The sequence below is a fragment of the Rhea americana genome, unplaced genomic scaffold (genome assembly GCF_003343005.1).
Source record: "Rhea americana isolate MKP2758 unplaced genomic scaffold, rheAme1 scaffold_328, whole genome shotgun sequence".
Classification (NCBI taxonomy): domain Eukaryota; kingdom Metazoa; phylum Chordata; class Aves; order Rheiformes; family Rheidae; genus Rhea; species Rhea americana.
In genome coordinates, this window is record NW_028186455.1 from 539,525 (window position 1) to 566,059 (window position 26,535).

General features: G+C 35.2%; 1 protein-coding gene across 4 annotated transcripts in view; it reads right to left on the reverse strand.

The window, feature by feature from the left end:
• Nucleotides 1-26,535, reverse strand: part of CNTRL (centriolin) — a 37,332-nt gene that overhangs the window by 8,552 nt on the left and 2,245 nt on the right. For all 4 annotated transcript variants that reach the window (XR_014896560.1, XM_085310838.1, XM_085310837.1 and 1 more), the window contains exons 3-32: nucleotides 26,104-26,237; nucleotides 25,459-25,589; nucleotides 23,942-24,083; nucleotides 22,898-23,084; nucleotides 22,607-22,800; nucleotides 20,812-20,931; nucleotides 19,921-20,146; nucleotides 19,417-19,526; nucleotides 19,128-19,322; nucleotides 16,436-16,589; nucleotides 14,658-14,878; nucleotides 13,833-14,009; nucleotides 12,764-12,898; nucleotides 11,416-11,561; nucleotides 10,747-10,927; nucleotides 9,521-9,700; nucleotides 9,019-9,198; nucleotides 8,309-8,425; nucleotides 7,697-7,838; nucleotides 7,065-7,204; nucleotides 6,183-6,369; nucleotides 5,620-5,933; nucleotides 5,036-5,244; nucleotides 4,563-4,755; nucleotides 3,876-4,006; nucleotides 3,591-3,731; nucleotides 3,387-3,513; nucleotides 2,694-2,858; nucleotides 1,643-1,802; nucleotides 769-884 (exon numbers count right to left, since the gene is read on the reverse strand). Coding sequence is in view for 3 of the 4 variants with exons in the window: in XM_085310838.1 (XP_085166964.1) it covers nucleotides 769-884; nucleotides 1,643-1,802; nucleotides 2,694-2,858; nucleotides 3,387-3,513; nucleotides 3,591-3,731; nucleotides 3,876-4,006; nucleotides 4,563-4,755; nucleotides 5,036-5,244; nucleotides 5,620-5,933; nucleotides 6,183-6,369; nucleotides 7,065-7,204; nucleotides 7,697-7,838; nucleotides 8,309-8,425; nucleotides 9,019-9,198; nucleotides 9,521-9,700; nucleotides 10,747-10,927; nucleotides 11,416-11,561; nucleotides 12,764-12,898; nucleotides 13,833-14,009; nucleotides 14,658-14,878; nucleotides 16,436-16,589; nucleotides 19,128-19,322; nucleotides 19,417-19,526; nucleotides 19,921-20,146; nucleotides 20,812-20,931; nucleotides 22,607-22,800; nucleotides 22,898-23,084; nucleotides 23,942-24,083; nucleotides 25,459-25,589; nucleotides 26,104-26,237 (4,955 nt within the window). In the remaining variant the exon portion in view is untranslated. The remainder of the gene's footprint in view (nucleotides 1-768; nucleotides 885-1,642; nucleotides 1,803-2,693; nucleotides 2,859-3,386; nucleotides 3,514-3,590; nucleotides 3,732-3,875; nucleotides 4,007-4,562; nucleotides 4,756-5,035; nucleotides 5,245-5,619; nucleotides 5,934-6,182; nucleotides 6,370-7,064; nucleotides 7,205-7,696; nucleotides 7,839-8,308; nucleotides 8,426-9,018; nucleotides 9,199-9,520; nucleotides 9,701-10,746; nucleotides 10,928-11,415; nucleotides 11,562-12,763; nucleotides 12,899-13,832; nucleotides 14,010-14,657; nucleotides 14,879-16,435; nucleotides 16,590-19,127; nucleotides 19,323-19,416; nucleotides 19,527-19,920; nucleotides 20,147-20,811; nucleotides 20,932-22,606; nucleotides 22,801-22,897; nucleotides 23,085-23,941; nucleotides 24,084-25,458; nucleotides 25,590-26,103; nucleotides 26,238-26,535) is intronic.

Consider the following 26,535-nt stretch of genomic DNA (forward strand, 5'->3'; position numbering starts at 1 on the left):
TAGCACATCTCTTCATCACACAGGTTTTGAAAGAATTGCTACATTAAGGGCTTTGAGATGCTCAGATAATGCAGTAAGGAAGCTACTTCAGGAGTGGTTATAGAATAAAGTACTAACACACTAACTAGCTCCTCCTCCTCAATGACCTGAACAGAAAGAGTGCAGAGAGAAGAGGTAAAGACAGCTTAAATGCTCTTCTAATAGTCTCTTAGCAAAAGTATGTTGGGTTTTCTGGAGCTCACATTTCTGAGTAAAAGAGGGTTATCCTGAGCTCTTTGACCTAACAATCCTTTAGTTCTTCCGAGGCTGCTGAAAGGATTCTGCTGATCTCTCTGCCTACATGTAGGCAGGTTGAATGTTTACTTCTCAAAAAGAGAAGAGACTATTGAGCTGAAATACCTTTTTAGTGACAGAGAATGTCATCCAGTTGAGTTAACAAGTTGCCTTCTGTACTCACTATTTGTGTGATAACAAGATAAGAGTCTCTATAGAGGCTCTTATCTGGATTTTAACATTCAGAAAGCAATATTCATCAGCCACACATGAACCTTTCTTTCTTTTCCACCCTCTCTCCCTTATATGTACAGAAAAACCCTATCAGTTTAAAGGGCCTCAGCAGATGTTAAGGTATTTCCATGATAAACTGAAATCAGACAGGAAGATGACTGATTTAAAAATATGGGGACTTTGTTACCAGATCTTAATGGAATCACAGAAAATGCAGAAATTTTTTCCAATTACTATATTAACTATAGAAGAAATACTTACTTCTAGAACTGCAACTTGAATCTTTTCTAGTTCATTAACCTTTTGGTCATGTTGTAGTTTCAGACCTTGAAGTTCATTATTTTCAAGCTGCAGCATTTCCAGAACATGTTTCAGTTCTAGTAAGAGGAAAGAAACCCAAAGTTACTATTACAAGCACATGAAATGCTTTCTAGTTGCAAAAAAAAAAAAAAAAAAAAAAAAAAAAAAAAAAAAAANAAAAAAAAAAAAAAAAAAAAAAAAAAAAAAAAAAAAAAAAAGACAGCCGATCCCTGTTTTCAACTGCTGTGTGCCAAACACACCAGGTCTTGTATCTAATGTTCTATTAGCAAGTTGCAGGTCCCTATGTCTCCTGCTCTTCCTGTTCCCTAGACAGTCAGATATTCTGTCCCAAAACATGAAATAAAGTATTTCCAGAGAAAGTAATTTGCAAGCTACAGAAGACAGTATTTTCTACCATTCAACAACATAAAATTTCTTCTAAGAAGATTCCTCTGTACCCCTGGGCACCCAGATATTTAATTCTTCTGTGAGTGTGGCACAACTGGCTAATGTCTTCTAACCACATAGTGCTAGTGTGCATCTCAGTTGTGTGATCAGTTGATCAGTTAGTTCCTACTGCTGATTTATGTTTCTCTGTGGAATGAAAAATTGCAATTACAAATACAAAGCAGCATAGAACAGTCTCAGCACAAGCAAGAACCACCAATCAGCTCTYTACAAGCTATGAGAATTACAGAAATCACTCTTGCACTGCAGTCATTTACAATATTTAAAAAGCAGTGAGGAAAGGCAGGCTGCAGATACATAACTAAGAGTTTAGAGTGCATTTCTTTTTGATCTGCACAAAATAATATGTAATAAAGCCACAATATACCCATCTTATGCTTGGTAATTTGCCCAAGTATTCCTTCAAGATTTTCCTCTTCTTTTCCAATATCCTTCTTTATGAAGAAAAGCTGTGCTCTTTTCTCGTTAATCTGGACATCTAGTTCTTTCCTCTCAACATTCAGCTCTTCCAGAAGAGATCTTATTTCCTATGTAAATATGCCAGTGTTACAACAAATGCTGTTATTTTGTCCTGTAAATACAGTTTTTCTTTAAACCTAAGTCCTAAAAATTTGTAAGATAAATTTTAAAAATTGTATTTTATACACACACACACACATATATATATATACACACATAAACATATTGTCAACACTACTCTGATCACTTTCATTCAAGGATTTATAGTTACAGTTAATTGTGTAAACAAACAAAAATGATGCAATATTTAGTTTAAAGCCTTTTATGCTGACAACCTGAAGTAGTAAGCTAGTAAAGATTGTGATCTACAAGCCTGACTGATGACATTCCTTCAAATGAACCATAGCTAGGCCTTAAAAGAGAAAGCCAGACAATAAGGAAAAAAAGCAGTTAATCTTGATTCTTCATTATTTCAGTGCTGAGAGTCTGGATTAAGTAAAACCTTTCTTCCACAAAGTGAGTAGACTCTCTTTTGAAGAGGTAAATGAGAATGAAGGAGAAAAACAGCTGGCTTATGTCACTTCTGTTGCATCTTACACAAACTGATCAAAAACTGATTTTCTTTAAAAACTGCTTGCCTCAGCAACAGTAAGTTGTAACTRCATTCATTGGAGACTTCTACTTTATATAATTTTGTTCAGGTGCTCAAGGGACCAGCTCTGCAAGTATCATTGAAACAAGAGGGTTCTATCTCTTAATTCTGCATCTGGTCAAGCTCTTAGGCACACCAAAGACTTTAAAAACTTTCTTGTTCTCCTTTTTCAGTGGGTTTTAGAGAGGTGGCAGAAAGCAAAACTGATTTATAAAATTTTTGTGGGATCTTTTTGATACTTCTCTTCCATTCTTTTCCTATTCTTAACCAAGGTATAATGAACTGAAAATTTATTTGGAAAAGTTACTCTTATTTGGCGTCGTTTTTCATTTGCTTCAGTCTCCCCATCTCGAAGAGCTTCTTTAAGATCACTTTTCTTTTGAGAAATACAATCCTGAAGGACATTCAGCTCCTCTTTTCTTTGACTCAGCTGTTGCTCCAGAAGAAGCAACTCTTGTTGCTGAGCAGTAATCTACAATATAGAAATTTAACATAACAAGCATTAGGAGTCTTTTTCTATAGCTATGTAGGAGAAAAATAAAAGAAATCCAAACCTCCTTCATAACACACTGTCCCACTGCCAGAGAGATTCCTCCTCCTAATTTTAAAAAAAGTTTAATACACATAAGCCTCTCACCAGAGCAATGGACTTCATTTGCTAGGCCTGTATAATAAGCCCAGCACTACAGACCAGCACTACAGACCAAGTTCTGACATGGACACTGCAGCCCTGTACCTCAGTGTTAAGCTTTTTACTCTGAAATGTGGTAAGAACTGTCAAAGAGAACCATGAAATAATATTTATTATGCAGAAGTGTTGGCAAGGCTGAAATCATACTTTTTACAAGACAAAACAAGAAGTCAAATTACAGAGAGTAAAAATAAACCTATGAATTAAATCCTTCAGACAAGGCAGTCTAGAACAAAAGACTCTTCTCAGCATCTAATCAGGTGAAAACTAACAAAACTAAAAGTCTTGAGTTAATTAAATATGCCTTACCTGATCTTTCAGTCTTTCCAGTTCAGTTTTCTTGCCTTGAAGAATATTTTCTGCTTCTCTAAGGACTTGGAGGTGATGTTCTTCACTACCTTCTGCAACTTGAATATCTCCTTGAAGTTTCTGAAGACTAACAGTGAGGATAAAAGCATGGTTCAGAAGAAGTCTTTCTTCAGCAAGTGCTTAAGGTAAGTTAAAAATAAATACCTTTCAGTCAGCATTTCTATCTTCTGGTTTAATGACTGGAACTCAGAATCTCTTGCAGACACCACTTTGTTGATTTCCTTCAAGATACCTTCTTGTTCAATCTTATGCTGTTCTAAATCCCTTGTATCTGCCTGTAATATCCTAAAGAAGCATTTATGGCTTTTTAGGTTAACATTTTTACAGCTCTTCTTCTCTGAAAGCAGTATCTTGGTATTTGAAAAAACATTGCTTTTCTCCTCAAACCCATTCAATACGAATTCACAAAAGACCCCCAAAACAGTGTACCTTAATTGCTGATCTGCTTTCACAAGTTTAACAGCCACTTCCTGAGCCTTTCGCTCTAGCTCCTCTGCCTCAGTTTCAGTACGGAACAAATGCTGTTTCGCATGATTGTACTTTTGAATAGTATCTTTGGTCTAGAGCAAAAATTGAAGATTATTGAAACAATAGATTCCCATCAATCCTCTTACTCTTTCCATATCTATAACCTGCAGGCTAGCTGTCCAAAGACGACCTCCTCCCAGCTTGAATTCAATAGCTGCTTGAATATTCCAGCTGAGCCCTCTCTCTGCATACTAACAAGCTGGAACCTTTTCTTCTCTCCTTGCCTGGAACAGAAAAGGTTCCTTCTCTTTGGCAAGGATTGAAGCATTTCCTTCCAGCATAGGTCATCCAAATGCTTATTTTCAAAGAAAGGTACTTAAAAGGAGAAAAAAAAAAAACATGGGAAACACCTATCCAGAGAAAACAGTCTTGTACACTAGAATTAACTGAAATTAAAAATTGATAGGGAAAGTAGCTTTGCTATAAACATTTTTTTTAATTCTGCACACAAACATGCAGCTCTTAAGAATTTTAAATGATCTCTGCCTGCCTTTTCCCTTAAACAGACATTTCCTCTGCCTAAAACAATCTTAATGTAACACAGAAAACAGAAATCCTTCTGCACTCAAGAGTTGTGGCATTACTTACCTTTCCCCGTGTGCTCTCAAGTTCTATTTCAGCTTCTGCAAGTAGCCTGTCTGCTTCTCTAAGCTCTGCTCGTCGTTTCAGAAGTGTCTTCTCTATACATTCAATTTCACTTGTAACATCTTCATGATGTTTAAGAGATTTTTCTAACTGTAATTCTGCTATTAGGTTATCAGTGTGCCCGTCAATAAAGTCCCTAGTAGGTTAAGAGGAGAAAAAAAAAAAAAAAAAAAAAAAAAAAAACAAAAAAAAAAAAGGAAAAAAAAAAAAAAAAAAAGAAAAGAAAAAATACCACAGAACAGAATTAAAATACAAAATGCTGGAGACCTAGGAGTCTCTTAAAGCTAGTCTGTTATGTATACTATTCACATTTGAATATTAACTTTACAGATATCAAAATTGACTGTTATTGGAAAAAAAGTTATTAGGAATTTCCACAGGCTTATTTTAACTGCAATCTAGTACAATGTTCTTACTTCCGTCTGTTATGTTTCTGAGCTGCTCTTCGTAGCTCTGCTACTTCACATTCCAGCTCCTCTCTTTCATGTACCAGATCTTCAATGTTTTGATGTAATTTTTCCACCTCTTTCCTGTATTCATGGACAGCTTCCCCTGACCATCTATCTCCATATTTCCGAGACTTTAAATGATACACAATGTCTTCTAGCCTGGAAACTTCATTCTCCTACATACAGGAAATACAATAGTTAAATCAAGACCAGTTTTCTGCCTCAGTCCTCCAAAATAGCATATTTCAGATGCAGCAGCAGCTACAGCTAGTAGAGACTGGACTACTAACACTAAAAGATAAAGCATTCTCATTAGCAAGCACTCTGAGATCCCAGATCTTGAGATTGCTAGAAGAGACTTTTTCATAACTAGATTATGAAAGATTCAGCATAATCCTAAATTTGACTTCTTTGGGAACTTTTGTCTCCTTACATGGAATCTGTGAAAGTGAGGATGTTTTTTGAGAAAGCACATGTTAAAAGGTATTCCTCACTCATTCATAAGTCAATTCCCTGTTGTTAAATCTGCAGCCTACAGCTCTGTATCTTACCAATTCATGATGTTCAGGCACATTGCAGTGAAGCACTCCAACAGGAATGAGTGGGACAGAGAAATTAGCAGGAAGAGGGCCACAAACAACCTGGGCTCCCACAGGAGGTGGGCCATAGATAACTGTTCCAGGAGCAACTGAACCTCCATTTGCTGGTGCAGAAGGAGGAGGGCCATAAACCACAGTTCCCTGAGGTACAGGGGCACCATCTGGAAGGACTGTGTAAATAACTGTACCAGGTGGTGGTACAAAGGGAGGGTCTTTTGAAGCATAAATTTCTTCATTTCTTCCAGCATCATCTTTCTCTCTTCTCTCTTTAGGCAAAAAAGAAAAAGTTATTTTTCACTTTTTAAATAAAAGATATTCTTACAATGCACATTTCAAAATAAAACACATTCTCTAACTATGTAATGTACAAAAATGTAATAAACATTGTTGAACTCATTTAGTTTAAGCAACCAGTTATGATTTACTCAGGTATACCAGGAAAATTCACTATTAACTCTACTCAAATCTATGTTTAGTATGTTCCTAAACCTTCTGAGATCATGAGACTGACTTACCTTTAGCAGAATTTGTTTTGTACAACCTGGTTCTGACTGGTGAATAAATCCAACATCCTTTTGGACTAGGCAAGTCTTCCTTCCTGATTTGCTTGTTCTGAACATGCCCTTTTTTGGGTGGGGATGTGCCAGAACACAGTAAACCAACTCCAGAATCTTTTGTGCTGTGAGAAGCAGGAGTTGAGGCCTGAAGAAAAGGGAGTACACATCAATATGACACCCTGTATACTAGAAATAACAATACAAAGTAAATATATTGTTCTAGACATTCCAAACACTGGTTTTCCAAAAACAGGCTAGTTAACACTGTGTCTTCTCTCATTCCCAAGCATTATGCTGCGTTAAAAAGATCATTACATACAGATGAACAATTTTTCTCTGAAGTTCACACAATCACTGTTTGGAGATCCCGTATCATCAAGCAATACATAATAACCTTTAGAGAAAGTCTGACCTGTGTTAAGGAGAAATAAAAAATTTAAAAAGTGCAAGAACTCTTATCACACTGGGCTCTTTTCTGGCCTATTACAATGCCTATTGTCTATGTTAGGGAAGAAAGAGCACACAAAAATACAGACTTATTGAACATAAACAACATAACTCTCCTTGCTGTCCCTTTTTTACTTAAATTTTTTCCTAAATGATTTTACAACACTTTATTTTGTGTAGTTTCTCCAATCTGTATACATATATCAGACTTCTATTATTACAGGACCCTGCAAAGGCTTTATCAGGGAACATATTTGTACTTGTACTGTTTCATTATTTCCTCTTCATCTATGCCAGCCAATGTTTTCTCTTTAGTTCCCCCAAATCTAGCAAGTTTATAGTGTACTTTCCCATATCAAATTCTTCTCCACATAATAGATTTTAATTTCTCACCTGTGATGATGGCACGTAATACCAGTATCCCCTTCTTTTGAATGGATCTGTTATACTAGTGATGTAATCATTCTGGTAAGAAAGTACATTTCTGAGTGCTGCAATTTCATCTTGTAAGTTATCAATTTCATCCTTGTTACCTGTACATTAATTACATGGTTTTATAAGAACATATGGGAAATAATTATGTCATAAATATTGCATTTAGCTTTAACTAAAATGGCAATTTAAAGCTTTTCCTCATTGTTATACTGTTAATCTGAAATAATACCAAAAAAAAAAAAAAAAAAAAAAAAAAAAAAAAAAAAAAAAAGGGAAAAAAAATACACTCAGTTCATGCTACAGGTGCCTTATGTTTTTTCCTTACTTTTCAATAGCTCTCTGACAATGGTTCAGAGCACTTGGAAAATTACACACTACTAAACAACTTTACACATAGAACCCCAGGACGTACAGGAACAGTCCAGGAAGATATAACAGTTTATTCCTACAATTCCTAGAATAAACTTTTATCAGAGCTCTGGAAAGCTTCTTAAAGTTATGGAGCAAACAGTGAGAAATATGGCAAAGAAGGTGAATTCCTCTGTATTTATGCCTAACTTCAAGAAAGAGAGAGAGAAGCAGCACATTACCTGTCCTGATGTTGTCCAGCAACCACCTTAAACGGTCAATTTCTGCTTTCTGTTGCTTCATAGCTCCATTTAATTTATCAATTTCAAACTTCTCAGAGATTGACTCAGTCTTATCACTGGCTTTTCCCATTTCATGCTGACACTATTTAAAATGTAAGTTTAAAATCAAAGCACTTCTGTGGAAACCAGACTATGCTAGAACTTCTTCTGAACAGGCCTATCTATTACTACAAGAATGCTTAGTAGGGAGGGAAAAAAAAAAAAAAAAAAAAAGCACACAACCATTTTGATTTAACAAAATCATTCTTCCCACCCCTTCAAATGACTAAATCTTATAAGTCTTCTTGTGGTTGCACCTGTTTAAGTCAGCAGGTGATCATTTTACTTAAAAGCAGCTGCCTCTGTCAGCAAGGGGTTTCTGTTTTGTCCTTTGAGGGGAAGACGACATTATGACTTGGGAAAGCCTGAAAAAATGGGGGACAAAAACCCTAAGTGTTTAAATTGCCAAATTTGACAGTTTCAGAAAGCAACTGAAGCACTGTCCCTATGTATTTTATCTCTAAGTATTTTATCCTTCTCTTACAGTGTGGAGCAAACATCACCACAACTTACTTGTTCTTCCTTGTCTTTCAGGAGTTGTTGTAACAATTCTATTTCTGCTTCTGCTCGGGCAAGATCTCGAGCTGCCTGAGCTGCCTGAATATAGAACTCTTCAGCTTCCTCGAACTCCTATAATTGAAATTTGAATTTGGGCTTTAGTTTGCAATACTTCACAGGCTTGCAGGTGTCTCATGCACCTTTGTGAAAAGCAGACTATTAAGCATCAGCAGCACTAGCCTGTTCTGGGATTCAAGAAACTGGTAAAAAATACATACCGTTTACAAGAGATATCATTTCCTCCTTTAGCTTTACAGTATTTCTAGAGAGTATATGTTGTTATATAGCCAGGAATGATTCTCAGTTTTAAAAACTTAAGAGTTAAGAACAAAATTCCATATTTTCTTCTTTTGCTTTTCTGTCTTAGGTAACAATAGATCATTTACTGTCTGTTTTCAACTGATAAAAGAATAAACTTGCCTTTATCCCACGTTCTAAAACACAGCAAGACAGTCTGTCCAACCCTAATTTTTTCAGGCTCTTATCTATGTATTTCAAAATAAGACATCTTCCAAGGCAAAAGCTCCTGTGTAGCAAGATAGTTCAGAATAAAGACTTCAAGTTGAATTTAAAAGGCAATACCAGCACTGCCCACATTACAAATGGTCATCAGAAAGMACTGCTTTATTAAAAACAAGCAATTAATTATCATTCTATTGATTTACCTCAGCCCGTTCCTGATTAATTCTGAGAACAGTACCATGAAGAGCCTTTAGCTGATTTTTAGCAATGGAGAGCTCTGTGGCTGCCAGTTTATCCGAAGTTATGATCGCTCTCTTTAATTTCTTCAGTTCTTTGTCTAGACTGACAAATTGCATTTCTGCCCTGGCATCATCTATTTTTTTCTGAAACCAGGAAAACAATAGGTTTTATGATAGGTTTTAAGTAAAAAGCAATGTAAGAGAAAGATTTACTCTTGGTATGACTTTTTTCCAGACATTACACCTCATTTTATATTGTGTGCATAAAAAGTCAGAAAAAAAAATAATTAAAAAACACAAGATGACCAATAAAATTTAGGCAAGGAAAAAAAAAATACATTTAGCCTTCTGAGTTCCTTCTGTATTTGATCTAGGTCTTTGAAAGCAAAACAATTTAAAAGCCTTAGAATCTTCTTTTCCTGAGCAATCAAATGCAGTGTGTGATCTTGTTCTTACTCATTCCTACCTTTTTCTCTAAGTCTTCCAGTTGCGCAAGAATAGTCTCTTTTTCCTCATCTGCTTCTTGGAGCTGTTGATCAGCAAGGCCCTGAATTTCTTCCATGCCCTTTATTTTTTCATGTAAATGTTGAATTTCATTTTCTAACTGCTGGACCTTGTTCTCATTCTGCCTGTTTTCAGATTTAACCTATAATTGACATAAATTGCAATGAACAGCTTGAAAAATGCAATTACCAACATATTTGGTAACAAAAGAGAAGGGAAAAAGAACTGTTTTGCCAATTTAACAATTATATAAGTGTCCATGTTATTTTAGTAACAATATGCATTATGAATTTCTGAGAAGGTTTCTGGCTATATTTGTATTTCTAGCTATATTTATTTTTCTCTCTATACTTAGGCTCTCTTTGTGGCCTATGAGATATATAATTGAGTCAAAATTCTAATTCACCAAATAACCAGGCAGAAATCATAAGAATTATTAAAGAAAAAAAAATCACAACTTCACAGTTGTTACATAAACACCAGTAAGTGTGTCTCTCCTTGTTACCCTGAAGCCCAGATTGATCCTGTAAGTTTTAATGCACATAAGATTTTTCTCTTTGAAGCAGAATTCTTGTGCAAGCTTTATATAACAAATGCCCAAAAGGCTATGAAAAGTTACAAAGAAGCGTATTTCTTATCTATTAGAATATCTGATTTACACCATAATCAGAAATATGAACATGCATTTTAATTTTTTTGTCTTAAAAATACTGTCAGAAGCCTGTGAACGACAACAAAACTTATCAAAAGAAAGTGAGATTGACCCATGTATTCATTTCACCACTTTAGCCAGAATTTCACAGTATACACAGTAAGTCATCAATTATTTGTTCTTTTTCAAAAGCTTTTGCCTGTTTATAATAGTTTCTTTATCATGTAGCTATTATATGATACAACTTTGTGAACAGGAAAAAAAAAAACAAAACAACAACAAAAACTCTAATGCTGATTATTATTCCTGTTCTAATCATGAGTAACTTTGTCCTGCTATGACGCAAGTTGCCAAATCAATTTCTGACAAGGAGGTGTGTTCTATTTTGCTCACTTTTAGTAAAATTATACTTCTCTGACAGATGGAGGGAAGCAAAAAATCATGTATGATTTAAAACTCAATCCTCACATTGCAAGTTACATTTTTTTGACTAAGCTGAAGTTGTCTTACTCTTGCTTTTGTAGTTTTTTACGTGCCTGTCTATATTTTTCCTGTACATCTTCCAGCTTATCCTGTTGAGATACCATTTCTTCCTGCAATTTTCTCTCTCTAGCCCATGCTTTCTCTCTTTCTCTCTGTGCATCGGCAAGGATGTTATTAAATTCCTTCTGCAAATTTGCAAGGCTTCTTCCTAAAACATCGGCTGAATTATGACATCTGAAAGAAAAACAATCCATGTTCCAAAACAGAAAATAGTGATAACAGAAAATAAATAATAAAACCTGATATGTTAGTGCAAGGGTTTAAGACATCCTGTATGAATGAGCTCAAGTGCAGCACCAAACAGTTTACATTGCACAGAAAGGCCTCTCTCTGACTCTGTTTATTCCATTCTTTCTTTTTTTATTCCCATTCTTTGTGGCTAGAGAGGAAGAAGGAAAAAAAAAAGAAGAAAAAAAAAAAAGAAAAGAAAGCAGTGCCCTGTCTCCCTGGTAGCGAAACCCAAGAGAAATGTATATTTCTCTCAGTAATATAATTAGTGAGCTCAGGTGATGCTCTCTTAATTAACTATACAGTGCTAGAAGTCGTGTTTGAGTTGCCCCAAGCTGCACTCAGTGGGATGCAGCAAATATATGCTACTACTTTTATAYACTTACTGAATTCATGTGCACAAATCCAATACTGTTTGTAAGGTTTTTACTCACTTAATCTCTCCAACTCCTGTCTGAAGCTTTTGTTTGAGTTCGTTTATACGAGCTAGGACTTCCTCAGGATGAATTAAGTTACTAACTGCATGGTTTAGCTGATTTTGAAGATCTTGAAGCTGTTGTTTCAGGACGTTATTGTCTCCCTAAGGAAACAAAACAAAAAACACACCCCACAGATTTCAGTGTTAAAAATTCCACCATTAGAGTCCAACAAGAATTTTTCCAATGTAAACACACAGTATCAATAACAGAAGAGGAACACCCTTACCCATCTTTGCCTTGCTGTTTCCTCTATGTTGAGAAGTATTTGAGTGCCCATCAGAAATGACCTTATTTTTTTCCTTACATCAGTTAAATAATGTCTTTATATACACAAAGCCCAGTGAGACATACAAGCCTGTTGTTACACTATCCATCCATTAAGGAACTGAGCAATCAGGGACACTACACCAAAAAGTGATACTTGTCCTGGCTCTATTAATGTTGAATTCTTTTCTGCACATTGGCAAGCTTCAGCAAAAATAATAGTGCTAATATCTAGTGAAGATCCTTTATAAACTAGTGGTAAGGGCATCCTCTGGTAAGGGAGTACATGAGATGGGAAAAAATGAATTTGATGTCCAAAGAAGGACTGAAACCAGACTTCCCCAATGAGGGAAAATGCTCTAATCATTCAGATGCTGTACAGAAGGAGCTCCTCTACCAGTCCTATTGTGAAGATCCTGATCCCAGTGTATTAAACTTGCCTATAAAAATCTCATTGACTGACCCTCTCAGAAGAGGCAAGAAGAATGCTCAGTTTCTAATCCCAAGGTAAGGCACTGATCTGTGACAATTATCAAAAATAGAGGTGTTTCTGTATAAATATGCAGTTCAAATGTCCAAAGAGTTTAAGAAGCACAGGCTGTGTTGTCTGTTGTACTTGGGTGCCATTATTGTTTCATGGCAACTGAGCAAGATTTCTCAGGATTACAGCTTTAAGCAGATGAAATAGAAGTTTGCTTTAGGCCTTGAACCAGTTTTTGGTTCTATATCCAAATAACTTTTACTGACATGCACTGGATGAGGTTTGTGGAATTAAGATTTAATTAAATGATCTATCTATTCCTCTGCAATAAAACTGAGCAACTCTTAAGTTATTTCAAAGGTCAATCCAAATGCATAAAATAGACAGAAACATGACAACGGTGTAGGGTCCCTGGACAAGAGAAGTAAGTAAGTAAGAGTCATAAATACTACTGAATATCAAAACAAGTTTCAAAAGGAACCCTATAAAATCTTTATTCCTAAGAGGAGTAGAGAAATATCATGTATCAGGTAAGTGTTAAGGCAATAAATACTTAACCTGCAATTGTTTGAACTGAGAAAGGAGTTTATAGTTTTCTTCTTCCTTCTCTTCTGCTATTTGTGCTTTGGTCAGAGCATTCTCTAACGCTTGTCTTTCTTTTTCAAGTTCAGCTTGCAGGGCTGATCGTTCCATCTACATACACAGAAAGACTTCAAATTAACCCTTTCTCCCCCAATTCTCGCCCCAAACCACACCGCCATTACTCCCCAGAAAACAGCTCTATTTCTTAATATAACAACGTGATAACTCCCCTTTAAAAGGCACTCCCCTAAAACCAAGAGAAAACACCAAACCTYCAGCACCAAAAACCATGACAGCTGTATTTCTTAAAAAAAAACACCACCATCCTGACTGGTGTTATACATTCTAATCCTACCCATATGGAAACTGACAGACTTTTTAATCAGTGTTTTACAAAGAACTTCCAAGTTTTCCCGGAAACACCAACTATTGGAGGTTGGGGGGGGGGGAAGGGGTAGAGAAAGAAGAACACACACTTTCGCATTTGCATTTTTTACTGCAGTCTGGAACAAATCTCTCAAAAGAGCCACCACCTTCATTTCTGATGAATGCACAAGTGAATGGAAGCTGAACCAAAATACTGGTTATGGTACATCCAAATAAGGATCCCCAACAGTAGGATAAAACAGGAATGCACAAATTAAAAACACATTGTTCTTCCCTAGCAGAAGGCTACTACTTTATGTACAAAATGAAAGATTTACTATAAACCTCAATTTCTATTACAAAAAGCAACAAATGTAAACTTTGTCTTTCTCTTGCTACATTTCATAGTTCTGTGTCACTTCTTCGATGTGTGTGCAGTCCTCTCTTTCCAGAAACACACTAATTATTATTTTTGTTCAAATAGGGTGAATATTCCCTACAGAGAGCCCTTAATTGAACTGCACCTTGTTTTGAATCCAAAGTTATAAATCCTAATAAGCTGATACTACTTTCCATTAAGTCAATGTTACAGACATTGTATGGAGGGAAGCTTCCCCCCCCCTCCCCCACTTCTTCCAGCTTGATTATCCCTTTGACAGCATAGGAATCCTATTCTTACCTGGCTAAGTTGCTTTAGTCTTTCCAACTCTTCCTTTTGCTGATTGGCTTCAGTGTCTCTGTCTCTTAACTGGGCTTCCAGTTCAGCCTCATAGGCACTGATGTCCCCTTGTGCGTCTCTAAGTGATTCATTTATTTCTCGTTGCTCTTGGAGTACACCTTCCAGCATTGCAATTTCCTAAAATTTTACATTCATATCAGAAACATATACACAGGGCAGCCACGATTTCTTGAGTACATTGCCTCTCTTGCTCTGTTCCTCAAGAACTGATAGTTAATGTGACAACCAGTGGATCAAAATCAAGACACTACTCCTAATCACTAACCATAAAACAAACATACTAAGGTCAGGTCAATGATGCTGTTGTGACAGACTTTGTAGAAAATTTACACAAATTAGCAACATGCATCTAGAGTGATATACATTTGTCTCTGTTTTAAAGGTTTAATAAAATTCATCAGTATAAGACAGCTCTTTAAACAACTGGGCAATAGGAGAGATGGAAGGAATAATATGCACATGTTGGACTAGTCACTAATTATCACTAATGCAATTCACTAAGACGCTGACTGCAAACCCATTTTTAGTCAGTCTTGGAAGATAATGGCTTCCCTCCTGAGAGATCTTCTATGAAGTACACGTTTAGTGTGTGCTTCTGGTTTTAAAGACCAAAGTCTGTTCTTAATAGGACGGAAGTTACAATATCAGAAAATAATTTTGTCCAAGGAACTGAGGTCTGTCATTCCCAGTTCTGTCATTTACCTACGTTTTCAAATTTATTTTTAGATATCAGAATTTGATAAGAAACATAGTATTAAGCCTTACTTTTCTCATATTTTCTGCATCCATGGCAACTATTTTCAGGTTGTTTCTTTCCTCCTCTAGCTCTGCCAGTCTCTGTAACAAAGATTCCTTATCCTTTTGCAATTCCTTACATTCATCACTGGCCTGTTTTGCCTGACCCTTCACACTTGCAAGGTATTCTTGTAATCCAATGATAATACCTTCTAAATCCCTTTTGAGGGCTTCATTTGTTGCTATTTGACCTGCAGAAATTCAAAATAAATCCAACATAGTCAATAATTTACAGCTACTTACAAGACAAACAAAATTGCCATTTTCAACCTTTTTAAGCTGTACTATTAGAATATGCAATAAAAACAAGTAACTAGTGTTCAACCAAAAAAATACTTGTACCAGGTTTTAAAGGCTAGAACACAGGATTTGCTTATTACCATACTGACCTGACCACTAGAGAACTTCAATAATGCTAGATATAAAATAGGTGTAGGAAGTCTCCTAATTTATATTATTTCCATAATTTCCCCATAAAAAAGTCACCCTCCCCATCTCCAGTTCTTTGTCCCTTGTGTTTCTCTTCCTCGCAACCCACCAAAAAGATGACATTTGCTACCCTTACAACTAAATTAATTTTAGTAAGTTAATTGAAGCAATTGTTTCAATTGAAAACCCTAAGCTCAGTTGGTTAGAGCATGGTGCTAATAATGCCAAGGTCATCAGTTCGATCTCTGTATGGGCTACTTTTTTGGGGGTTGGACTAGATGATCTCCAGAGGTCCCTTCCAACCTTAACAATTCTACGATTCTATGAATGTAACTAAATCAGATTGCCTGAATTTGCATGAGAGAAAAATGTTTTAAAAACTAAATATACAGACGGTGGACCTGGGGGAGATACATATATATGTACACATACATATACATATATGTGTGTGTATGTATGTGTGTGCATGTACGTATGCATATATGAATTTTATATGAAAGTAACTTTATATATAATAAAGTCAATGAACTATATTTCTTAAGTCAGTTTTGAAAACTTAAGAGGACCAAATTGATGCACGTAAAAGACACCTCTATGCAGGTTAAAATGATATGGTGAATCTCTTAACAATCCACCTAAGTGCTAGCTGTATAACTATTCTTTAGCATTTCTGATAGGGACACGAACACATTTTAAGCTACCGCCTGAAGTAGAGGCAAGAAGACAACATCATAATGGCATTAGACCATTAACACTTCACTCATACAATAAAGAGCAGAATAGTCTCTCCTCTCCAAAATTGCACACCAGAAAGATACGTTAAATAACCAAAAAAACACTCAGCTCAGACTTGATCAAGGGCCTTCAAGTCCTGACTTTTTGATCTCCCACAGCAACAAAACAGTCCTTTAATCACAGCAATTTTTTCTCTTGTTTTTAAACTAACATGTCACTCTCCCCTAACCATTCACAGTGAGATAAATAAATTAGAAAAATCACTGAAGATTACTGTACCTTTTTCCTTTTAGATCTAGGAATATTTTTCAAATTTTTTTCCTAAGCATTTTGTGCATCATTTAAGCCAAAGTACAGTTGGTTAGAGCGTGGTGTTGCTAATGCCAAGGTCGTGGGTTCAATGCCCGTATGCGGCTATGCTGAGGGGTGGACTAGATGATCTTCAGAGGTCCCTTCCAACCTTACCATTCTATGATTCTATGAGTAGGCAAGGGTGACCAATATACATAAGGTTGGATCTTCAATTCAGTTGTGATGTTATGCAAAATACAAGAGATACTCCAAGATGAAAAAGAGAAAATTACCATCAGTGAGCTGTTGCTCCAAGTCCTTGATTTCCTCAGTTTCCTTAGCAATTCTAGAAAGCATTTCATCCAGGCGACTCTCAAGTTGTTTGTAATGTTTGTTCATTATATCAAGCTGCTGCTCTTTGCTTGTTTTTTGAGCTTTCATGTGTACCTGTAAATTACAGTTGGAAAGGCAAAGTGGGAAAAGGTCAATATGGATTAAAAACATGTCAACTCAACATTTTAGCTCAGTTCTCCTGCTCTGCCTCACTACTGGCAGTGCAAATCAAAAGTGCAGTGTACACCTTGTTGTGCTTGCCTTTTTGTTTTGTTTTTTTTTTCCCTCCTCATTACCACCCACAAAGAATCCCAGACAGGTAAGCAATCTGTGTGAAAACCAGAATCATTAGGAATGTCTCCCTCTTGCCAGGAAAGATGAAGGCTGACATTCATAAATTGGTTCTCACAGCTACTGCCTTTCTTCCTGACCTTTACTTCATATGATATTATTTCCTCTGTCAGTCAAGAATGAACATGATTTCCCCCAGAAGCTTTAAGGCTGTCATCCCGCATTGCCTTCACCACAGACCATGCTTCAGGACTTGTCAGGTTACCACCCAAGGAAAAATACTCTAGACAACCATAAAGTCACGCTAACATCACAACTAATATTCACGTAAAGCAGAATTATTTTTGTATTTCTGAGAAACTCACTGTGCCCACAGCTCATAGACTTTGGTCAGGAGTTCATATGTTTCCTATGAATTCAGCTGATTGTTTCTTACCAGTATGAAATTTCAACAATCATAAACAACTCAAATGTCAAAAACTTGGAAATGTATATAGTTTATACTGTTGCAATGAAAAATAAACAAACTTAACTACCCAAAAAAAACTTCGTAAGTCAAGCTAATACTAGAAAATTTAAGTTACAAGTTTTCAGAAAAGTCACTAGTAAAGTTGCTTCTATAACAGAAGTCTAAAAGTATGGAGCTTTCTGTATTTTTAGCATATTAAAATATAAAGTTATCTTTAAAATTCATATTAATACAATTCTGTTGTCACCTGTTAAAGACAAACTAACATCCAGYTCTCAAAAGTGTAATTTCAACAAGTAAAATCCAAGTATTGCACCGCTGCTGAGTCATTTTGCTGCAGCTGCTGAATGTCACAAGAGTACTGTTTAAAAAAAACAAACACTTACAGCTTTGCCTTTGTCTTTTCTTCCTTGGACATTATATGCAAAACACGCCACCCCTGATTTACAATTCATTTAAATAAAGAACAGGTATCTTCAGTATAGAAAACAAAAAAGCCTAATCTTCTGTCTGCTCCCAACACTTCTGTTTCCACAACAGGAGGTTAGTTAAAACACAGCTGGAAAGCCCAGAAAGCGCAGAAGGCGGGAGGGAACCTCCCCGCAGCCTGCTGCGCCGCGGCCTCCGCTGACTGTTACCAGCTCCGGAGGCGATTGGCCCCGGCCGCCGCTTCCTGTGTTGTGATTTAAAGCGAGGAGGCAGCCTGCGAGGACGGCCGGGCCCGCTCTCTCGAAAAAGCCTGCCCAGTGCTGGAAACACACACAGTCCTTCTATTGCTTAACTGCCACTACATAAAAATGTCCTCCCCCCCTTTTTTTTGTTTAAATAAAGTGTTTTCAGACCTCAGCTAAAAACAGGCACCAAGCATAAAAATTCTTTCTCTGGGTACTCACAAATGCCAAGCAGGCCTGAAAAGCTTTGATTTTAAAATACACTTTAAAAAAAAAAAAAAGGAACATTATTAAAAAAAATCCATTTAATTTTAATTTAAAATTACTGTAAATATGTTTGCTGAGGTTGAATGCAGTAAGTAAATTAGAAATCAAGTCTTGCTTCCATGGTGACTGTAGAAGTAAGACCAGCAAGCTAGAGCTCTTTAGGAGCATCCAGCTTTGCCCCCTAGCTATAACAAGTGACCTCTATGGAAACTTGTCAAATATATCAGTAATTGCAAGACTATATGACAGCAGTGGAAGGACATTCATTCCCACCAAAAAGACGTAAGTCTTTTTGAAAGCTAGAACTTCTTATTGAGAATTGGTTCTAGCTTTAGGATGCTGGACTGTCTTTGAAAGCTGAAGCTGTTGCTGCTTGTGGCTGTCTACAGTTTGCAGCCTGGCATACTGATACAAACCGTCAGCACTTTGGCCAGGTCAGCTACATCTGCCACCCCAACTAGTGTTGTATTTGCTCAAAAGTCTGTTTGCAAGAGCTGGGCCCTACAAGAGCTCTCTGACAAAGCAGGGCTTAACTATAGACCTGTTACATTTACACAGACCTTTGTAACTTTTTAAGGCCAGATCCTACAAAAGAGGCATGAAAGACACTTGCATTACACAGAAATTCTCTCCTTTCAAGGCTCCGCACGCTATGTTTTTGCAAAGCATAAAAATCTAGTTCTTGATGTACTGTGCAGCAGTTGTATTGAACCAGTTCCACAAATATTTTATAAAAATTGGTTAAAAATTGTGAGAAATTGTATGTTTTTTTTTCAACTGATAACAGCTAGAATAAATAGTCCTAACTGCTGAAGAAATTGCTAAACAGCAAAAGGATAGATAATTCATGAAATAAGCATAACCAAATGGTAATCGGTTAAAATAGCTTTTACTACATCTCTCAGCACATGAATAAATAAAGTACAGGAAAACTTAAGGTTTCATTTTACTTACATGTCTTGGATCTTTAGGATTTAGAGAAGCAAGAAAACTCTGCAAGTCTTCAAGCTCTTTCTGCTTTTTCCCTAYTTCTCTTTTCTCTTTCTCTATCTGTTTTTCCAGTTCTAAAGCTTCCTTGCGTAGCTGATGCAGGATTTGTATCTTGTTACTCAAATGCTGTTCAAGATCTTCCTTCTTGGCCTCTGATATCTGGAGGTTGGGTAAAATAGATACATTGGAAGTACACAGCTGACCGAGAATATTTTTTAAAAATGACTTATAAATTATAATCTTCTTTGCGTACTTTTTTCTGAGCAAGAGCATCTTCCACTTGTTGTAGTTCCTCTGTTACTTTCAAGACTTGTTGCTCTGCATTTGTTATTGCACTTTGCAGTTCTTCTAATCTTCTTCGTGCTGCAGACATACAAATAAAAATCAGAATACGTTTTAATATTCCATGTAACACTGATACACATTTTCTTTCAATAYTTTAACTAGAATGCATCTTCTTAAAAGGATGACTGTTAGAGTTAATATATTCTGATGTATCCAATAAATTAAATTACCATAGATGGGAGATTTCTCTGAAATTCTCTTTTTAATATGAAAAGTCAATCCTTTTATACTGAATTATCTTAGCAACAAAGAGCAATTGTAACAATTTCGGCCCCAAAATCCATCAACTATAGTACTTAGAAGTTACAGCCTTTAACATACTATTGGTATTCGCGTATCAAATACCTGTCAAGATTTTTTTCAGTGAAAGACACTGGCACACATATTTTATTTGATAAATTTAACCTCTTACCTGAATTAATCTTTATTTCTTTATCTTTCAGTTGTTCATCTAGAGTTTGAAGCTGCAGTTTTAGCTGGGGGTTCCTGTACAAATCATCTTCATCTAGTTGTATTTTTCCAATCTTCATCTGCTGAGTTTTATTACCAATGTAACCCTCTCTTACAAACATGTTTCTTTTGTATCTGGCCTTACCAATATATGGACTTTCACCAGGTACATCATCAAGTTCAACATCCTGAAATGCATGAAGCAACATTTCACTTATGTTATTTATATCTACCTATCTATATCAGAAACATGGCTGTAGTCAACTCGTAAGATACATTTAACTCCCTTAACAAGCAAAGGAAGGGAAATCAGCTTGAAATCAAATGATTAAAAAAAAAAAAAAAAAAAAAAAAGAATACATTTGACTTTTTTTGGCCTTGAAAATTCTTGTGATTTTACAATGAAAATAAAAACAAACAATCTACTCATATTGACAGACACATTAGCAATTGGGGTACAACCAGTTTGTTAAATGCAAATGGGTATTTAACTGGAAGAGTTTTCTTAATATTGTAGACTTAACACTAATCTACGTTATACACTATACTGTTGCATTTTAACTGTGAATGTTTTTAAAAAATATGTATTTGAGTAAAGTTTATGATCACTGTTGTATGTATACTAATATTCAAGCAATAAATGTCACTCAGATTTAACAAATTATTTATTTTAACCTTCAGTAACAAAATATGTTCAAGTTTTGTGACTTGCATTCAAATAGAGATTTCCACCTTTTATAACTCTTTGTAAAGCAGTGTCTATCAAATTTTTGGAAAAYAAATTTCATAGTTTTTATAAACTGAAAAGCAAGAAAAACAAAAATTGAAAGACATGTTACTTTAAAATCATTACCTCTGATGGAAAATAACTTAATGGCTCAAATTTTGCATCAATCTTATAAAATGCCAGTTCCTGCTCCAATTCATACTGTTTCTGGCAAGCTCGTGTTAGCTCCACTGTTTTCTGCTTTAGCTAATAAACCAGTAAACAAAGTGAGTTGCATTCATTCAAATATCATCATTATCACATACGTTCCAGTACAATAGGAAGTCAGGCACAGATATCAACTTTGAAACATTAAAAGACAAAAAATTTAAAAAAGCTAAGATTCTGTATTTTGGGCCAAGAATATAACAAAGCACAACTCATTATGAGATAAATCATGACAAACAAGAGCAGACAAGAACTCCACAATTAATATAACACAAAAGATCACATGAAAGGCCTTTTAAATTTTTATCTTACACAAAATACAGTTTTTGATGCATCCAAAGTTTGAAAATTACTTTGTCAGTAACTTAGGAAAGGAAATAATGTAGGTACAATTAATCCTTTACCAAAATTCACACCACATTATAAATGTAATTGCTGCTACCAACGTGCAATGGTAACCAGTTCTTAAACTCTTGGTTTGTAAGAGAAATTATCTTGACTGTAAGAAGCATCTGACGCTTATGCATTTCACTGTATTTCAACCCTATGCTAGTTGTGTATTTTTTCTGTTTGTTTTAAACAAAGTTCCATCATGTGATTTTTTTTTTTAATCATCTTCCCGTGCTGAATACCTGAGGGAGAACATGCAGCAAAACTCCAACAGACAGTGGAATGCAAACTAATGGAGAGGGAAAAAAAAAAGAAAAAAAAGAGTAGAATATACTGAAATACAGGAAAGGCTTAAAGAAAGACTTAAAACAAAGGAAAATTAAAATATATAGTGCTGTGCAAAAATGAATTGTGTTTAAGAACAAAAAAAAAATGCTTTGAGAAATTAGCATCCAGAAAACTCAGTGAACAAACAGTCTCAATATAACAGTTCATGTAAATGTTGTTAATCTATTAAACATGCAAAGAAATCCTACAATAAAAATAACCATGCAATCCAGGAACACAGGGGGACTACCTTCAGTGAGGAATAAAGGCTCTGTAGAAAGGGAACTGTGACAAACCAAGATATCAGCTAAAGGAAGAAAGAAGCAAGCAAAGTTTGTCATCCAAAGGACAAGAGTGGGTAAATTGCAAAACATAGACTGCTAAATCTCACAATACTGAAAACCAGATTTTAGAAATAGGCTGCTGGTTAGTATGTATGTTCAAAGAACAAACAGCTCTAAGAATACTAGCTGTAGAGAATGCTAAGGATAAAGTTCTAGAACACAAGTCTAACAAGTAAAATACAAGGCGTATCACTGGCCTCAACTTTTCAAATACCAAGTATGCATACACGTATTTAATTTTACCCCTTGCTGCAGCAGCACTTCAAAGTTTGAACAATTCAGGAGCTTCAGTACACTGGCAATTTAGCAGCTACAAAATACTTAACCTTTCACCAACTGATAAAATTTAAAATAAATAAATAATAAGACAAAAGACAAACATAAATTACTATAAATTACATGTTAAGAGGATGCTAGTAATTCTTGGTTCAATATACTTACTTTTTTCCACAGAAAGAAAAATGAAGAACTACTGTCAAAGCAATAGTTCCTCTGTACAAAGTTGAAATGTCCTAAATTTCATGACTTCCAAAACACTGATCTCTCAAATTTAAAGCATAAAATCTCCAGTTATTTAAACTCTCCCATTGACAGCACTGTCTCTATTAACACAGTTAATCCAAATATTTCCTTAGTGTAAGTAATTATCTTACCAATTCATTTTTGGTGTCCAGATCCCTCTGTAGATTTTCATAGCTTTGTTTCTGTTGCAAAGTCTTTTCTTTTAATGATTTATTCACCTCATCTTGATGGTGAAGCTGCTCAAGTACTTGGGACTGTTTCATTTTAAGGTTTTCCACCTCCTTTACTGTGTTTTCCAACTCTTTTTCTAATTTTTCTATTTCTTCTGAAAAACAAATTAACAGAAACATCCATATAGAAATCTTATCCACCTGAACTTCAATTTGGTGTCATTCATTATAGTTCTAGTACATCATTATTACCCAAATTAAATCTCTCTAGAGCTTCCTGCCTGTCATGATTTGTCACTGGCCGTCCTTCCAAGCTTTCCAGTGCTCGCAAATGGAATATGGTGTACAAGCGAAAGTGAGGCAGACTTACAACTGGATTATCAGCAAGGAATAGAGAAGTCAGATCTTGTAGAGGCTTTAGCTTAGCTATATCATGGAGCTAAATCAAAAGACAAATGGTACAACAGTTAGACACTCTTCCAAGAGCAATTAAACATCCATTACTGAATTTCTGATTGTATAAAATATTTTACATTAGAGCCATATCAAAAGGTCTATTTTAGTATTTATGCTAAATTGGAATCTCTAAAAGCCTACCAAAATACACAGTACTATGGTTAAAACTAACTTTCTAAAATCATATTGTTTCTTTTGTTTCTTCTATGAAAAATACCAATGCAAAGAGAGCAGACTTCTTCAAGTTCAACCCTGGAAATTCCAAAACGGGAAGGGCTCTGGATATATATAACCTTCTATTCCCACAGACTAGTTCGCAAGAAAAGGCAGCCTTTGTCTTTGGGGAATACTCCAACAAAGCTGGTTCATCTCTCCTCCTAGCAGCATGACTCCTTCAAGAACTGTACTATTAAGTGACTTCATTTCATAAATGCCCTTTTGTAGCTGCAAAACACAAAAATTAGCCTGGACCAGAGCTAAATCTAATCAGGCCTAAATACAAAATATAAGCAAATATTAGGGTCCCCAAAATATGTAATTAACTTATGATAAGGGAGAGCACTGAAAACATGCAAAAATCTTCATGCTTTCAGTAAGTTTTTCCAAAGTTTGTAAAGTCTTATACCTGGTGAACATAACATAGATTTACTTTGAACACCTGGCACAAAAGAGAGTTTTCCTGATAGAAAACCTCATTAGGCTCACAACAGCTGTATTTCACCACAAACTCTCTGGAAAGACATTTGGCAATTATTCAAAATAAGCCTTCCACGCAAATTTATTAGTTCACTTCAGTGAAAAGATTTTGAACAATTACTGTTTCTAGCTATAATCACTTACTGATGATAATTTATTTTGTTCCAAATTAAGCATGCGCAGGGATCTCAATTTCTTTCCTACCCACAAAGGAATATGCTCAATCTCATTCCCTGCAAGGTTCAGCTTTTGTAGGTTCTGCATATGTTCTATACCTTCAATTTTACTGGAAATAAAAAGAGAAACATAACTCATTATGAAGCAAGTCAAATCTATAGTGCAACAGAGGCATTATGGGCAAATTACAGCAAAACTTGTCTCAAATACTTACCATCCAAGAGATAAGCAAAGAATAGTTGACTGCAATGGACTCACAACTCAAAAGAAAATTAYTTTCAAGTATTACATTAGGACTAAAAAAAAAATATAGCAAGACTTGGATGTTTACTGTGGCAAAACCTTTACATCTTCTCATTTTAATACTAAAATTATTATAGAAGTGTGATTAGTTTCATTCTAATATACAAATTTGATCCCYTTTCCCCTTATAGTTAATAAAAACTTAGGGGACACAGCAAAACCAAAACAAAGATGTCTATTTTTTTCTTATACAAAAGCAGGAATCAACTGTAAACTGATAGTGTGCAGAACTACATTTTTTAGTATTTTCATTAAAATACTAAAAATCTAATGAGGAAAACACACCAGGCTTCAGTTTCCCTCTAGGCTTATCTAAAGATATGATTATTCTAACAAAGTACTATAAAATGTGTTCTTGTGACCTTTTTATTTTTTGAGTAGAAACAAACTATATATCTAGAGTCTGAAAACATACAGCATTAGCAAAAGCAAAAGCTACTCTGCCCTTTTCAGTTCCTGTTAAATAAGGAAGTTACATGAATACAATGTGTAAAAATACTAGTGTCTTGCATACTTCCTATTATTAATTTGTTTACTGAAGTTGTGGCTTCTCTACTGCAAAGTCAGTCTCATGTAAAAAGATCATACATCAAAACCAGAAAAATTAAAGGAAACMGAATTTTGTTATTGCTTGAACCATTGTTCTTCAGTATTTTCACACTACTTAGATAAGGTACTTGACTCTCAAAACAATAGAAGTGAAAAAACAATTCAGCAAGTTTACTGCCTGCCTGATCAGGCCCATTCGTACATTTTTTTTTTCYAGTATTATCTTCCAAAGGAAAAATTCTTGTGTTACTTGTAACAATATGCARTAACAATTTAACTTAATACTTAATGCATTTAGTGAGGTTATTGTACAATCTTAATTCATTATCTGGAACTTGCATTTCTGGCTTGGCTTCCTAGGAACACAAGTTTATTATAATTAGGCACTGCTGCCATGACACACTGACATTTCCAGACTGATTTGTTCCTTTGGATTCCCTTTTGAGGATACTTAATAAGAGCTCGTGTTCTTTAATTAGACTTCAACAAAGCCTATTAGTCATGACATACAAGTGATGGCAAATTCAGCTCCATTATTGTTCACACTTGTGAGAGATCTCACTTAGTAAGAGAATGTCAGCTTCAGCTTTACAGTATCTGGGCTTATCAAAAGTTTTCATGTTTCTGCTTACCTGATTTTGTTGTAAGACAAATTGAGTTCACGCAACTTCAACAGTTTATCCAGCTTCTCCATCTTCTCTATTTGGTTGTTACTGATATTTAGTGTCTCTAGTTTAGAGCACTTTTCCAAATTTTCTATGTACTAAGAACAGAAAAGCTATCACTTAGAAATCTGCCTTTTTCATTAAAAAAACAATGAAGTTGCAATGCTATTTTTAACAACATGAATTAAAAAAGAAAAAAAAACACAGAATATTCTAACTTTTATTTAATAATCACGAAGTTTCAYTGATGATTCTAAAACTTTTGGTAGAGTCTTTCACAGTGTTGGCAAACAAAAACTAGATTCTAGATTTGCAGCGCACCAGCCTCATCTACAAAAAAAGAGAACTTGCCATAAAAAAAAAGCATTATCCAAAAGCTGAAAAATTAAACAAACAGATGGCATTCTAAAATTTTATGAGAATAAACATTTCATTTCTGTGCAAGTCCCCAGTCATGTTACATAATTTTTGATTTTGCAAAAGCTGCTTGTAGAACTGAGCTAAGATAATTACAATATAGATGTTCATATCCACTTAAAAACAAACTTTACTTAAGAAAATTGAAATACATTTTAAACTTTGGTTAATTACCAGTTATTTTCAATAACTTACCTTAAATTTCTTGTCTCCATCCTTTGCAAAAGAAAGATTCAATGAGCTTATACATGCCAAATTTTCCTGTTTTGACAGACCTTTTATAAGGGATTCTGTAATGTACCTAATTCCTGGATTAACACCATTTTCACCTGAAATTAAACAGAGAAACTACCCTCAGTAGTGAACGAATCAATGATCTTTATTTTTTTGCATTGCACTGAATACAGGGAAAACTTTGAAAATTATTCCCCAACAAAGACTCTGAGAAGCAGCAGCACATCAGAAGTATTTCCAGGAACTGATATGGCAAAGTAAGCGGGTATTACTCCAGTTCGAAAAAGACACAGTATGCATTCTCCTGAGCCAAGCTTCTCTCCTGGTGCAGAGCACAAGAAGTAAATGTCTCCTTATTCTACGCAGCTTTCTTTACTATCATTTCCACATTTT